Here is a 17,049-nt window from a genome sequence, read left to right on the forward strand (position 1 = left end):
GCCTTGTCACCAATGATATTTAAGAGAATACATCTCTCAGCGTTGCTTCCTGATGAAGGGAAGGATTGAAGAAGTTTTTCAGATTCACAGTCCCAGTGTTTCTTGTGACTATTCTTTTAAAACAGATGGGGGAAAGTGTTACACCTTTTCTTCTATTCCCATGTGGATCTATCTGAAGCATTCCCAAGTGTCTGTAAAGAAGCAGTGGTGTCCCATAGAGGAAAGCTGGATGCCCTAACACAGATTTGGGAGAGGGCATGAGACTGTCTCTCCTGCTGGTCTTATCACTTATTATAGTTTTGCCACCATTGACAGTAATATTTCATTAATCTGTCACATGGAATTCCATTTGAGAGGATGTAGTATGTTAGAATTTTTGTCAGTTATAATGCTTGGCAGTGATATATAATATTCTGTGAAATTAATTTATTATTAAAAATATGTCTACAGCTCTGACTACGTGTTATGACACACTCGAAGGATCTTGTCCTCTCCTAGAACACCCACCTCCAAGCTCTATTAATTTCATTTGCCATTTGGAGCGTGTATCTTGTAGCATTTTCAAGCTGTAACTATGCAGCCATTGAAAAAAGAATGAAAAAATGTCTCTCAGCTTGGGATTTCAATCAGGTATAATTTTGAAAAAGTTCTATGCCATCAAGATTAAACATATAGAAATTGCATATTGAAACATCTTAACAGATATTCCAGAGTATCCTTCTGCAAATTGACCAGTGCGCCTCTTGGTACATTTCTTTGTTTGATCTCCTATACGATGAATAATAGCTCACTGGTCTACAACATTTCCTTTCTTTCGGTTGAAATGGGTTTTAAATGTGCACCACTGCAAAACTTTCCTTAAAGTCAGTCATGACTGGGACTTTTCTCTTTTCCATTTTCCGTTTTCCCAGCCTTGCCTTTCCTTACCTTGAATTTGCCTTTGGGCCAAGAGTTACCCCCATTTTTGAGCGGGATGCAGCATTTCACAACCCCTCACTCCCTGGGTCTGCTCCCACCCCAGGGAAGCACAGCTCAACCTGGTGGTACAGTAATGCTTGTGAGGGACATGGTAATACATTGTCTGGATGAGAGCTGACAGTGCGCTGAGAAATATGACAGTACCTCTGCCCTTGATCAGGCTTCCCATTTGAAAGTTTTCATTTTGGTAATTACATCCTTCCCAGATAGTAGCCGTAGTCATTGATCATACTAATATCATTATAACTGATTCCCGTAAGTCACCTTTTAAAGACACTTTCTATGCTTTCTTTCCCCCCTATATCTTCTTCCTCTGCAGTCACAGGATAAGACTTTTTCTGTCTACCCTTCATCTGATTGATTAGATATGCCACATACTTCCTTTACGTATGGCCTGGTAATATACACATCACATTTCTTCCCTCGGGATCTTAATCAGAACAAGTAATGGCCTTTAGCTTTTCTCATTAGCAAAATGGAAAAGCACCATACCCAATCCATTAGAAATACAGCATTGTAATATGAATTTATAGAAAAATGGCTGCGTGCCAGTGGACATGGAGTGAGTTTACCTTAAAGGGTTTTCAGAAAAAAATAAAAAAATTTAAAAAAAGTCACCCTTTCTGTCTGGCAAGCAAACGTTTTGAGCCATAACTTATCATGCCTGTCTGTCAGGCATTTTGCTGCTGCTCCTTAAGTGCTGTTTGGACAGCTCTGTCATATAAAGGGCATTCATAAGGAGGAAATATGGGTGTTTGTACATGTATTAATGTCTTCCCCAATGTTGATTCCCTTCCTGGATTATCCTCCTCATATTCCATCTCCTATCGGAATTAGAGGGAGGGGAGGAAGTTGGTAAGATTTTGTTATGTTTTGCTTTGCTTTTAATTTTTCACAGAATGTGCTAACCTGAAAAAATGTAACAAGAACAATCATTACGGCATACTTGTCTATCAAGCATTTACCTGAGACTTCTGCTATGCTTTTTTTAGCCCTGTCTAAAACGGTTTACAATCAGTACACTGAAAGTGAGGACAAGACTGATTAAGAGGTTTTTTCCCCACTGAAGTGAATTGCTTTTCACTTGGCCTGGACTTTATTAGTCCTAAAAAATATTAAAATTCATACACCAGTATTTGTGCTTATACTGTCCAGAACTGTAAGAGGGTGTTAAAGCACAAATCCATACGGATTGGTAATTGTATATAATTCAAATGTATATGAGCTGACTCTGTCTCTTTTGGAAAGCTAGCACTGAAGGAATACAAAGAACAGCCTTGGAATGCTGCTGTTCTGCCAGCACTCAAACACATCTGTTTTACTGGCCCCTTCAAGCATTGCTAATGTGATTCCTGGGAAAATAAGTACTAAGCACACTCATAAAGCTATATTAAGTAATGTCTTATGGCGAATGGGTGCTTGCTTTTTTTTTTTTCTTTTTTTTTAATACTGCTCACGTTTCCTAGATCTTAAGTTGCTCACCTGTACAGTGAGATTCAGAGCTGAAGCATCGAGCTGGCATTCTTGGTTGCTTCACCTATAGTTCATTAGCTGTGCTGATCACATTTTCCCAATAGAATAGAACGTCCCAGTACAAGGTAAAGAAAATAGTATTGGAAATAGTGTGAAAGATATACAGTAGTCAAAAATGGGAGACATTCTAAAGGGACCTCTTTAGGACGGTTTAGGGGTAGAATTAGTGATTAAGATGACAAAACAGGAAGTCCTGAGGCAAGGAGGGATGACTGGTTTTTTGAAATATTGGGCATTTTTTTTCCTTCTTTCATTTTCTAATTTGTTCTTTTGCTGTTTTTTTTTACTTTTTGGTATCTTTCCTCTTCCCCTCTCTCCTTTTCTCTCCTTGTTATTTGGAGGAAACAATGACAAATTGGGAGAGATTCTGTGTAATTTTTACCACAAAGTAAGTTTTGGAGTTCAACACTGTAAGCAGATCATTATATGGTAGGCAAGCTCATGACATGGCAATATAGTTCAGTCCTCTTAGCCAGCACCCTTCCAAAAGGGAAGGTTTCTCCTATGGTTATGCAGCCCTGGCGCTGATGCAGCCTGATGTGTCTCAGAGATCCTCCCACAGCCGATAATTAACATACTTAGGGGCAGACTCTGTAATGTTCTTACTCAGTCACACTCTATTAGTAGGGCATTGACATTAATTTTCAGGGGACCTTTCTCCCATAAGAATTTCAAGAGTTTGTGGAAAGTGGGAAAAAGGAAGCCCTCACAAAAACGCGTACTATTGCCACCTTCCACAGCCCTGCCATGTAAGCAAAGCTAATGATCATGTAAATATATTTAAAGATTTTAACAGACCAATTTATATGGTAATGAGAAGCAATATTTTGTACTGCATTATTTTAAAACATAGTACTTGAAATGTATTGAAGTTGCTACCAGCCGTTAAGGGTTAGTATTCTCTATTATCCTCACCCTTTCCAAATATGAACATGGTTGATCCTTTTGCCTACGTTACAGATAGAAGAAGATCTGGCTGAGCAACATCATGGTTTCCAGTTTGTGAGAAATTCTTCTTATGAAATTTGGTTTCATTCTGATTCATCTATTAAAAATTCAAAACAAAACAGAAAGATCCTCCCATGAGCCAGAAATCCCAAACAAAAACTAATTTTTGGAAACAATGGCTCATGGTGTTTCCAATACAAAATATACTCTGCAAGATCTTGATAGCTGCCAACTGGTTTAAACATCCCTCTCAGTTGCTGTCCTGGTCCATGTCAGCTTTTAGGCAGCAGCTGCAAAGCACTCCCAGGATTTCATGTTCCAGAGCAGCCTCACCATGTCCGATGCTTTGGGCAGGCTTCCAGATCTCCTAATGAGTCGGCTTACAGGTCTGCTTACTGAGGACCAGATTAGTCCTGAGAGCCAAGTCAGAAAACCCCAGGAATGTTGCTTTGGGCAGGCAGCTTGGTGGGGTTGTGCTGGAAGAAAAGCAGGGCACCAGCTCGAAGACTGAATGGGGACTGCCAGTTCCTTGGCGTGCAGGAAGAGGCAAGGACGTCCCAGAGCTTCGCACGAGACCCAGATGTAAGTGGGGCTCTCAGGGCTTGCAAACTCCCCACTCAACCACCCCAATTCTGTGTTGAGTAGCCTGGAAGCCCTGAGTGCGTGCTTTGCAGGACATTTGGCCACACATGTCTGATAGCAGCCTGATTTTTCTTGCATCCTTAGGCACAAGGGCCCAGCATTTCCCAAAGGGAACGCGTTTTCCCCTGCCTAACCCTGGACTTGCATGTTTACCATCAATACAGGAAGGCCAGCTTTTAAGGCATCCCTAGTGCCACTGTTAACTTCCAATGTAAGCCCCCACAGGACCCACAGGCGATGTCTGCAAGGTATTTTGTGCTCACTGAATTGGCAAGTTCTCCTCCATCTCTAGATGCAGGGTACTTGTGGACAGCTGCTTTTCATGAAGTTTTCAGATGATTTCTTTTCTTTTTCCCTTTTTTTTTTTTTTAAGACGGTGATATCCTTCATTACAGTTTACCAAATATTTTGGATTCCAGGGCTCTTTTAGAGACAAAAGACTGAGCAATACCATGTTTCAGCTGCTCTTAAGAATGTCCAAGATGTACTTTGGTGGTGTAATGCTATTATCTTACTACCTTACAGCTGTCAGACATGACTGCATTTTCATGCAGGAGGTGATGAAATTCCTCCTGTTTCTAGAATAATTCAGGTGACTGGTTTGTGTTTCTACTGTGGTTTTGGGGTTTTTTTTTTAGCTTGTAATTATTATTGCTTTAATCTGCTTCATTCTTGGACAGTTGGCCCATGAGCTGTCCACTCTTACATCTGGTCTGAAAGAGCAAATGGAAGGTGTATGTGATTGATGAGCAACTGTTATCTAACAAGTCTAAGCAGTTCTCCTGTTTTTTTAACAACAACTTCATCCATACAGTATGGACATTTGCACACAGTAGTCTGCTTCTCTTTAGACTCTTCAAATTCATGGAGATTTAATAGCCTCTAGAAGACATGTTTACCTCTAGAAAGCAATTATTTGTTCATATAAATGGGTATGTTATTAATAATAGCTTAATGTGCTCATGTGTTGAGAATTTCACTGACACATTTATTTATTTACTTATGTTGAAAATATTAAAATGTACAGATCAGTCTTCCTTCATCTTACTAGCAGCCATTCATCAGGGACTAATTGAAAGAATTGTATTCAGATGGAAATTCCTAAGAATTTCCAACCGAGGGTGTGCATAGGGAATTTTTATTTCAGAAGAAGCAGTTATAATTCTGCTGCATCATCCCTTTATTCCTCAGGATACAGGATCTGGAAGAAGAATATAAATGTGACAGAATCTCAGTCATTACTGACCCTGGCTGACCAAGACTGATGCAGTCTACTCTTTTGTATAGTATAGTATACTATATATTGTATACTATACTATACTGGTTTTATATAGGGTGCTGCAGACAGGACAGTCTGTAATAAATTATGCACTAACCCATGCTCAAAAACTTGTCCCAGAGATCTCATAATGTACATTCACAGAACAGGTACATAGAGGGTATTAGAAAAAATTAAAAGTACCCCTGTTCTAGAGAAACGGGTAAGAACTGAAGAATTAAGAATTGAAAGTACAACAAAACACTAGAGTCTTGGTCTTTGTTCTAAGCATAGGTGTAGTCTTGCTCTCTTGCAAACGTATCCATCAGATCCGTGGCATTATTAGAATTATGCAAAATAAACAGTTTTCACATCTTGAGGCTATTCATATCAGAATCTGCCACTGCAGTCATACACGGAGAATCAGTCTACGTTTCTGTACAGCCTCCATGGATCCCTGCCTACAGTGGAGGCTTTGTCACAAGGAAGACAAAATTGAAAATATCATGGGCCTAGGTACACTGACATGGACTACAAGGATCATTGGCACCCTGAGGTTGAGTTCCATAGCTATGTATAAACCGATAAACATAACATGAGCAACTTGTTACAAAGAAGTATCCCTTTAAGAAGTTTCACTTGCCTTTGATGAAAGATACAATCAAAATGGGAACTTAATTTTCACATCCTGATGGGTTTCCCTCCATTTGCTCCCTTTTCAGACATTGGTGAGATACCTGAAAGTGATTTGAGACTTTCACTAAGTCCCTTTGTAATGCCAGGCTTTAGACTCTAAAAAGTGGTTAAAACGAATAAGCCAGTTTTTTATTTATCTGTTTCTATAGACATTCCTGGAGTGGTGTTTGTATCTGCTACAGTTTTTACAAACATGGGATTTTGTATGCTAGTGAGAGAGTGGTGCACAGCTGTATGTGGTGATCTGCCTGGTCTCACATTTGTTAACTCTAAATAGTCTTTATCTGATTAGTCCTGATCGCTCTGCTTTAGTAGCAGGCCTGAATTTCTGAAATAAAGAACAGACCTGTTAGCTGTGGGGGGTTTAGCTCATCTGCACTGTTCCTTCTATACCTTTGTATTACTCTGATTTCCAAAGGTAGGGGTTTGTGAAGGGTGCTTAGAACTCCTGAAGAGAAAAAGAGATTAGTTTGTAAATACAGTTCTTGAAGTTATTATACTCTCTACCTTCATTTAACTTGCTCAGAGAATTAGGTAACATCTCATTAGGAAAGCTGAAAGGGAAGTGATAGCTGGTGTTCCTAAATACGTTTGTATTACGGAGCAGCAGAGAAGGAAGGTTAAATCTTGTAAAGATTTCTATTCTCTGCCTGAACAATGAGTGCAGTGGCCCAGTGATGGGATTCTATTGAATGACAGTGCTATTCTTGATAGGGCTGTGGTAATTGTATGGTAATTGTGTGGCATTATATTATTATATTTTAGGCCAGACTGATAATTATTAGCAAAAATATTGTCTCATATGCAGAAACTCCATGTCTTTTATTCTCATATTCTTTAACTGGGAAAAACTAAGATTAATAACAGCCGTCGAATAATTACAGGGTTGAGCTGGAAAATGAGAATGCTTCTGGGTAGCAAAAGGTATTTGAAGTTTAAGTATAAACTGTGGTGGCTGGATATTGTTTTTCATTGAACTGCCACTGGCACTGATGAACTAGATGGTCCTTTTCTCTTCCTAAGTTCCTACGTCTCCATGCCAGACTGTGGGATAAGAGGACACAGCAAGACAATGTTCTTTTCTATCGGAGAACAGGGTATTTTCAAATGAGAAGGTGGAACCAGGAACAAAAAAGCAGCAGTTTTATTCTATATTTCATTAAAGTTATAACCACTTCACAATGGTCAGAGAGAGATGCAATTTTTATTCTTTGCAGGGAAAGAGACTTGAAAGTGGGAGGGCAGGTTTTCTTCATGGAAAAAAAAAATATTATAAAAATAAATCCAGCCAACAGTCTAATTTCCTCAGTTTTCCAGCAATGCAAATGTTTTCACATAATTTTGTTAGTGATGCAGTGTCTAGACTTCTCAGATGGTTTTAAAAAAACACAAACCCTGGCATTAATTCTGAGAATCCTAAAAAGCTAAGTCATTATCACTGTGCTATAGCTCACGCAGTGATATGAAACCACAAATAGTCACTGAAGACAGACTCTGGAATCCTTGCTCATTTAAGACACATGGGTTAGCATTTACTCATGTAAGACATCCCATTTAATCTCCCTTCAGCAGGCTGCTGTGGTGTAAATGCTTACCAGCATATGCTGGTACAAGGATTCTGCAATTTGGTTCTCACCTTGACTGAAAAGGTTCTGTGCCTTCTCTGGAGCAGTGATAAAATGAGGAAAACGATCTTTGTTTCTTTCAACAGATACACATTTCTATAAAAAGAAAGTGAAACTCCAGAAAATGACTTTTGCACGTTGATTTTATTCTTTGACATTTATTCCTTGCTCATTGCCCCTTGTCCTTAGTAAACCTACTAATTCTAGTAAGTGTTGTTCAAGGTTTCTAAATCTACTGCAAACTTATATGTTATTGTCTGATTTTGTAAATTCTTTCTGGTTTTCTTTATACCAGGAAACTTATTCAACATTGATCAGGTTGTCAACTGTTGTCACTGTGTAAAACCTCGCAATACTTACAGTGGCCAAGAGAGTTAATGTCTATCCAGCAGCCATCTTCTAATCACAGCTGTGTTATTTTGTAGGCAACTAGACCTATAAATAGAACTGTACTTTAGGGTGGTTTCTTATACTTTCTGTTATTGATGACCTTCAGAATTTAAACCAAGTGTGTGGCCAAAGTCTTCTGGCAGTGTAAATTAATTTGTTTGGTCTTGCAAGAGGCACTCTTTCAGGCACTGTCTCGGTTGAAATTCAGTAACTAATAGCCTGTGTAAGAGGTGTTTGCTGTGTATCTCGGCTGTTAGGCACTGGCCCGACTCTGCATTAACCTGGGCCCAAGAAAGGCAGGCCAGAGGTTTCCTAGGGCAAATGAATAAGTGGCCATTTCCTGTGCCACAGCGTTGATGTAAAAGCTCCTGCAAATTCCCTGCAGGTCACTCAGCTCCACTTTTGATGGGTGAAACATGTTGTCCTACTGCAACACACTCCCTCACTCTGCTTGGTACTGGCAGCTGCCTTCCTCTTGTGTTTTTCTTCCCAGTGCCTGTCACCTTTACAGGTTTAGTGTTTGCTCCAGGCTCAACAGGAGCCTTGCTGGAGCCAGGCTGAGATACCACACTGTTTGCAGATCTGTATGAAGTGATGTTGCTCTCTGAATTAAACACGATCCTTCTCACAGTTTCATTTTGTGCTCTCAACCCACCTCCTCAGTCATTTGTTACCTCCTTTCATTTAACTCTTTGTAGTCACGGAGGATAATATCTGAAAGGAGAGCAGAGGTGTAAGTGTATATTACTACTCTCTCATTTTCTAGCTATATATTTTTTCACACACTTAAGCAGTTTCAAAAAGGTAAAAACAAAAATCCTATTGGACAAGGTGTGAGCTGAATTGTTAATGTAGCATGTAGGCTAAATTTGTGCCCTTATAAGTGCAGTCTGAATTAAGCAGTCAGCCATTGTAAAGTATACATTATATTATAATACTGCACACCCTCAGTGCTGAGAACATGTGTTCTGTGTACTGCATGAAGAAAATAATAGTTTACAAACAAATTAAGAGCACAGTGCCACCAGCAGTGTCTCTTTTTTCTTTCTGTAGTAGAAATTACCAGCTTTTAAAGGATTGGAGTGCCAAAAAAAGCTCCCTTTTACCCTCCAGATCCATCATCTGTGCCTGTAGAGTCACTATTCATTTTACTGTCAGAAATAAGCAGCTTCTACTTTTAGACCCACAAAGCCTGTACAGTTGTAGAAGAATGAACAGTGTTTTCCTCTGCCTTGCACGTACTTTGTTGAATGACTGATCACATTGCAGCTCAAGAATCTTTAATCCTGATGGAAACATATGACAAAGAAAGAATGGATCTGGATTTTTCAGATTCTCTCATTTCGGTGCTTACAATACTAATATTTAGTGGAATTAGCTGGGTACTGCTAAGCTGAGCATGTGAGTCATGCTGTCTCTCTTTCACACGTACATGTGGATAAAGAACTTTAAGTGAGGGTGGTTCATGGAGAAAATAAATCTCAGTGATGGTCTTCTGAGATAGATGTCGTCTTTGTCTACCATCTGCCTACTTCCAAGTTGCGTTAGTTTCTTGAGGTAGATGGGAAGCCATATGCAGACTATGTGCATCTACAGGACTTGTGGTCCCCATGGAGCTACATCACTACAGAGTGCCTCAGCTAAGGGATGGTCTTAGAGCAGAATCTTCATCCTGGGTGGTCCTGAGCAGTGTAGATGCAAAATGTTTAACTTTTCTGCTGAATCTCACAATTCTTTCTGAAGCTCTTTTCCACTTCCCACTGTGGACATCGCTCACTCCAACCCATCCAGAGCACACTGTTTTACAAAATAGCTAGGTAAAGTGTCTGGGGGACCCAGGGAGAGACACAGACTCCAGTGGGCTCAGTGTGTGCTGGGTATGGAAGCTACTGAAAAGCGATGTTCAGGAAGCTTTCTGCTAACAACCAACTGTGAATATTCATGACAAGAAATTCAACTCTTGCATAACCCAAAGCCATTGATGTAAGTATTGCTACTGACATTGTGCCTTAGCACTGTATAATCTTTAATGTATTTATCCTGTGAGATCAGAGAATTAGGACTATGGAGTTCATAAAGGAAAGAAATACATGCAAACTTGATTGAGCTAATGTCAGTTATAACAAAAATTAATCTGTCCTCCTTTTTCATTATACTGGTAGTAAACAAACTAAACTAAAGCAGCTTCTCAGCGCTAGGCTTCTTCCCATGGAGAAAACAGATCCAGCAGGGCAGACACTCCTGAATTCATACGGTCTCAGCTGGGGCTCCCTGTGCGTGTGCAGGGACTTTAGATACTTACGACCAATTGTGTATCTCTGAAATCTAAGCCCTAGTTGTCCTTTATAGTTTTGTATAGTTTTTTACAGAAGCCTCAATGGATCCTTAAGTGAGAGTTTGGAGACTGAGAATCAGTTCCAAGCCCCAATAACATGTTTAATTCTTGACCTGGTTACTCTTTTCTGAAATGATGAGGGTATCTTTACATTCATAAATATATTAAATATGTTTGGATATTCCACTAAAGGGCACAATGTGTGTATCTGTAATACAGGCCAATCTGCTGCTGTGTGGTCAAGGGCCAGTTGGTAAGCAGCAGTACTCTGTAGGACTGAGCCTTGGCTAACTTTTACTAGGACCAAATTCTTTGCCACAAAAACTGTGACTTCATTTATGCCATTGGTGGAACTAATTTGGCCCACATAATTTGTTTTAATTGTAGAGCTCTAAATGATTTAACCAAAGGGTTGAACCACCATTACAGTGGACATTTAGAATATGTTATATACAGGGGAGAAGTCACATTCCTACAGTTCTTCAGGGAGTCTGGCAAGTAACTAGATGGCTTTGGTCTCCAGCCCTGTAAATCACCTGCTGTTTGGTTGAATTCAGTTAAAATTCATGCAAAAAAATTAAACTGGGAGAGTATGGGGAGGTGTGAGTGTCTGGAAAGATCAGGGCAAGCAGGGGTTGGCCAAGGCCACCAGCCACACTCAAGTCAACGGAACAGTCTCCCCTAGAGATTGTGTAGCAGTGAAGGAAGCAACGTGAAGTAGGCTGGCAAGTAAGATCAGGATCTGCCTCGAGAGGAAAACAATGACAATAGAGGTAAGAAACTGCACAACTACCCAGAGCAGTGCTTGCAAAGTCAGCAAAGAGACCAGTTAATTCCCGGACATTTTCAGTTGTTGTGCTACAGAACTAAATGCTAAAAGGATTTTGCAAAAAGTGGCTTGATCTGAATTAAAAGGCAGTTGAATAATTTGATAGTTGTGTATTAAAACTCATAGGCGTTTGTGTGTAAGGTAAGAGAATGGCAGACAAGTGCATCTTACAAGAGCTTGAGCATTGATCTTCTGCTGGGTTGAAGGAGGAACTTGGAGGAAGTCCAAGTTGAATGAGGCCACTTTATATTAACACTTTTAATTAAAACATATATATTTGTCCAAGTGAAGCTAGCCTGCATAGGTGTTTAAAACCCTTTTCGGTCTTTGCAGAACTCTAAGAATGAGTGCTTCAGGTTAATGTTAAATATTGACACATTTAGAGCAATGCTACACAGCAGATGTCGTCCCAACATGTGACGGCAACATTACAAAGCAGAATGAATGAAGCGGAAGCAGCTCTGGAACACCCTGCTGTAACATTCTCATTAGTTCCTAATCCGTAAGGGAGCAGAATAGCCTGACTGTACTGAGTACAATAGGGATAGTTGGCGTAATGTCTTTGGTGGGTTAGCATTCATAAAAAAACTATTGAATTCAGTTCTCTTTCTGAAGAACAAGGAAAAGGAGCTGCAGAAAAACATGGCCTGTTACAGGCACACAGACACTGGGGACACTCCCATCTCTTTGCTTACGTTAAGGAAAGCACTGTGAATTTCAGCAGAAGTATTGTAATGGTTTTCAACACAATATGCTACTCATATTGCAAGTATACATTCTGTGTCGCTTATGTTCCTCACTGATTTTTTTTTTCTGTAGAAAACAATTTCATTGAAGTAATTTTTTTTCTTTTACTTGAATGAAGACTTCAGATTTTAGCTGTGGGATTCTTAAATACACTGTTCTCATTCCCTAAGGCCTTTCTCCAGCATTGCTGCAGAGTCTGCACCCCACTATGCAATTTCATAATGCATGTTTGTGACAGGCATATCAAACCATCCAGTTAGTTTAGAATTGAGGTGAGAAAGTGCTTTAAATGTAAATTTTACTATAAACAGCGGAATAAAATCTTGCAAGCACTTCCTAGCTCTGCCAGGAAGCAAAGCTATATTTAACTCATTTTAAAATTCACCAAATACATTCTGGGCTGATTCAGATCTTCGGTGTGTCTTTGAAGATAACATGTTGTGGAAGTGTCATACAGTCAGTTGTGGGACTGGGCATATTCTGAGATTCTTGTCAGTGAAGACATGCAGTTAGGACTGAATTGTAGAAAGAAAAGTACATATAGATCTGATGACTTGATACTTTATTTGAAGATTTGAACAATATCTGTTGCATTCAGTTCAAGAGCTTTTAAGAAGTGCTGTATATAAAGAGATTAGTGCCATACCAATGGAAAAATTCGCATGCAGTCATGAATTTTAAAAAAGATTGTCTTGTAGTGCTTGGGAGAGACAGTATTTTAGAGAAGCTAATACAAAGTGTTGCTATAATAATAATTTACAAAAGTTTCAAAATGCATAGAAAATATCCCTGGATATTAAGAATAAGCCATAAGGATTTAGCTAGGGATTCTGTGTACAAAAGGAGAAACTCCCAGATATATCTTCCTCTTCCTTTATTTTTCCTGTCTCGGGTTGTACTTCCCTGCAGCTTTGTATCCCTGTAAACTCAACCGCTGTTATTGATACAGTTAAAATCAGACTGGAATAAACCTGTCAAATTTCATGCTTCATTTTTTGTAGGCATCATTAGATAAGATCAATAAGATTCCAGAAGATTGTTTAGGCTGCTTTTGTATCTGTAACCACTATATACATTCTACTGTCATGTCTCTACCATTTTTTTTGTAAGTACAGATAGGAGTCTCTCAATTTTAGAAGCCATGTGAACAATTTAAATCTATCAGCAAGATGTTTGCTATTGCCTATTTTCAGATATGACCTGGCTTTGAAGTTCAAGATTATGACTTAATAGCTAGGTAATTCATACCATTGCCTAAAATCCTTAATTAAAAGAAATAACAGGCTATACAAAACCCAACAGACTCTGAACAGGAAATTGAAACAGTGTCATGCTTCTAATATGGTTTTATGCATCTTGATTGTGGTTTTCTAATGTTTGTTTGCCTTTGATTTGTTCTAGTACATGACTGCTGCTGCACCTATGCAAGGGACCTACATTCCCCAGTACACTCCTGTGCCTCCAACAGCTGTCCCTATTGAAGTAAGTGTATCTCCATCCATGACAGTAGCGTGGAGGGGTAGCAGAACTCTTATCTATTATGCCTCCTTGCACCTGTTGTTTGAAAGGGGCCTAAAGTTATTTTATGGAATGGTGGCTGGAAGCTTCCCACTTTTAAAATTAGGACTGCACATTTCTTTCTCTTTTTCTTTTCTTTCTTTCTTTTTCCTTCTTTTTCTCCCTTGTTTTAAAAATTATTTGCAAGGGCTCTTGTTTTGCATTTGTTTTGTTGTACAGCAGGACATGGAATAAAACATCAGTGATTATGACTGGTTTTTCCCCATGTACTTGGGAGGGAGATGGGAAGAGACAGGAAAACAAACCCAGCAGGCAGACCGCAAACCCAAAAGAGATTCCAAGAAGAAAAGATTGCAAGAGGGTTTGATGCATTCCTTAGCAAGTATAGGTAATTGCTGAAACATTTAGCCACCAGAAAAAGTGATTGAGCAATGGAAACCTTCCTCTTGTATATACAGACGTGGAGGATGCTGCACTGACTGAGTGCTTTTCATCCTTGAGGAAGGATTCGCTCCCTCCCTCCTTGGGGCTGAGTCATGCTGATGACAGTCTAATGAGTAAGTATTTACTCAACGCTGTAGACCACAAGCTGCCGGGAGAGCGTCAGCTTGGCCTCCAATTCTGTGAAGCTTCATAAGGGCTGCTGAGTACAGCGAGAGGAGGGAGCCTTGGCATCCTCTTCCCTGTGTGCTTCTCTTTGGTGCTACCCTCTTTTATTAATAACTTCCCCCCTACTCTGGGGTAATGCGAGGAGTGCCAGGGTCTCTGTACTTCTGTCTTCAGCTGTGTGGACTTTGGAGTTTGTGCTATTACTACTCTGTGCTTTGAGGATGCTGAGTTAGTGGTACTGTTGGCATGGCTCCACCAGCAGTCAAGTGGACTCATCCTGGTTTCTCCTGGTTCTTTGCAATTACTGAGATTCCCAAATGAGGTCCCACCGGAAAGGCTGCTACTGTTCTGTCATACTGAGCTGGTCATGTTTTAGTCTTTTTTGCCTCGGGATAATTTTGTCCTAAACCTTGTTTATTTACAAACGGGCCATGGGTGCCTCTTTTCAATTGCAATTCTTCAGTATTAAACTGGGCACATACAAATCCAAATTAAAAGGAGGCGGTGGGATGGAGAGTGGTTCATACAGCAGTACTGCCTGCATATTGTGCTGACCAGCACAAATGAGAAATTAAGTTAATTCTTCCTGAGCCCTCCTCCCCATCACCCACTGGTATATTCATGCCTGCTGAAGTAACATGACGTTGTAATTATCTACTATAATAATCAAAATATTGTCTGAATGTATAGCCTGTCTTGCTCTGATCCAGTGATGGTGATTATTGTTAACGTTTATCTGTATTCATGTAGCATCATGAACTAGGACCCTACTATGCTGGATGCTCCACAAGCAGAGATCAAATAATACAGTCTCTGCCCCAGAGAGCTTACAATCTCAAGATGAGATGGACAAAAGCAGAAGGATAAAGACAAGGACGTAGACAGAAAAAGATAATACTGACAGTCTGTTAAGCAATAGATATGAAGAATTTCTGAAAAATGAAAGTGACATTTTAAAAGATAATTTAAAATAAACTACCTGTTGTTTACACAGGACTCAAATAAAAACAAAGCAAGTGCTTTGTGCTCCCTCTTCTGGCTCTGTTGTGTGCAATACAGTAATAAAGCATGTTCCCTGAAGAGACCTGCTAGTGGTATTCAATGTGACCAACACACCAAGCATGAGAGAAAAGGAAAGAAAATATAGCTTGCTTTGAAAGCATACAAAAATACTTAAAAATAATACTATTCAGACTGTCTAAATAGGATAAGAAATAGTGCATAATGTTAAATTCATACATACCATCTTTTGTGTGTTTACTTATCTATTTTTTTGCAAACGTATAAATAAAAATACACTTCACTGGAGCTTTGACTTAACCGATAAAAGTCTTTAGTGTGAAGTAAATTTGGTTTTGAAGGAAACATGCATAAAAGCAGTGTGTAGAGGAGTGCAGTATTTTTCTAAGGTGGCTAAAATTCTGTTGGATGTGTAGTACAGCAGAGCAGTGGGCCCAGATTCTGCCTTTATCGCATTGCAAATCAAACAAAATAAATGTGAGCTCACTGTGTGCGTACGTGAAAATCGGAAGAGCCCTACATATGTTGTAAAAAAGACAAGAGGTAAAATCCAGACTCCACTGAAGTCAGAAGTTTTGCCTCTGACTTTGAATAGGCAGGGAACTGCCCTCAAAGGTGGAGGTATTTTCCACTGCAGCCTGTGAGAGCAAAGTACTGCAGGGGCTGGTACGCTAAGGAAGCTTCTTGTTGCTGGATTAGCTCTCTAAAACTGATGGAGTTTGTTGTGTTAGCATGTGGTTCTGCTATCTCAAACTCTCGTAACCTCTAGAGAAGTACAGGAACGGTGAGCTGGTGCTGAGCTGTTTTATGTAGTTCACTGCAGTGAGTAAAATCATTAAGTTTTTTGTGTTCTCATTTGATTCCCTAGGGTGTTGTTGCTGATACTTCTCCACAGACAGTAGCATCTTCGTCACAGGAAGCCAGTGGTCAACAGCAACAGATGACAGTGGAAACATCCAGTGAACATGCACCTGCATATTCTTACCAACAGTCTAAGTAAGTAGGCATACGCTTTGTAACCAGAAGAGTTTTGTTTCTTAGTTATAGCGGGCCAAATTCTGCTCCCCATTTCAGCAGTATAAATTCTGAGTAGCTTTGTTAAGTTCATATGAATTCTGGATATATAGCAGTCTAATTAGCAAAAGGTTTTGGCTGATGGCCTCACCTTGGCAAAACATCCTTGAGTTACTGCCTGCAGTGATATGCTCTCTAACTGTCTGCTGCTCTTCTGGACTCAGAAGGATCCCAACAACTGCGTTAACAAACATCACACTGGGCTAAAGCAGCATCTGGCATCAGAGGTTAAAAAGAGGGCAGAGGTGAAAATATTGGCCCAGTACACATCTAAAGGTTTCTTTCTGAAAGTGTAGCTAGTGAAGCAGTATAAATTGCCCCGAGTTGGTATTTGTGATTGTGCAAAACTGGTGCCATGCAGACACTGAGTGGGCAGAAGCTGATAATGGATGAAGAAGGGATAAGGAAGAGATGGGGAGAAGCACTGCTCTGTTTCTCCCACCCTCTGCTCCCTTTGTTTGCTTGCCATGGAATACCTTGGAAAATTCAAACTTTATACACTGACAGCTGGATCTAGAACTCCTAAAGAGTCCCTTCATCTTCAGAATAATCCTCAAACAGTCCTTCTCTTTGCCACAATAAAACTGGTCCTCACGAAGAGAAGGTTACTTAGCGACAAGGTACCTACCAGGACTGATCAATGCTGGACAGATTCTAGGAAGGAGCCCAAACCCAGTCCGTGATTAATACATGCATATTGAACACCAGCATCCCTGTGAAAAGAGAATTACACATTTTTTATCTTGAGGAAGGAAGTAGACAAATAGTCGTACAAGAAATATGTCAGACAATGCATCATGACAAAATACTTATAGAGGCATAAGGTATGAGCTGGTATAGGAAAGAT

At 39.8% G+C, this 17,049-nt stretch overlaps 1 protein-coding gene across 3 annotated transcripts in view; it reads left to right on the forward strand.

The window, feature by feature from the left end:
* Positions 1-16,128, forward strand: part of RBMS3 (RNA binding motif single stranded interacting protein 3) — a 714,416-nt gene extending 698,288 nt beyond the window's left edge. For all 3 annotated transcript variants that reach the window (XM_059818611.1, XM_059818612.1, XM_059818613.1), the window contains 2 exons: positions 13,383-13,463; positions 15,997-16,128. In XM_059818611.1, coding sequence (XP_059674594.1) covers positions 13,383-13,463; positions 15,997-16,128 — 213 coding nt within the window. The remainder of the gene's footprint in view (positions 1-13,382; positions 13,464-15,996) is intronic.
* Positions 16,129-17,049: the final 921 nt, after the last annotated feature.

The sequence above is a fragment of the Gavia stellata genome, chromosome 6, assembly GCF_030936135.1.
Source record: "Gavia stellata isolate bGavSte3 chromosome 6, bGavSte3.hap2, whole genome shotgun sequence".
Classification (NCBI taxonomy): Eukaryota; Metazoa; Chordata; class Aves; order Gaviiformes; family Gaviidae; genus Gavia; species Gavia stellata.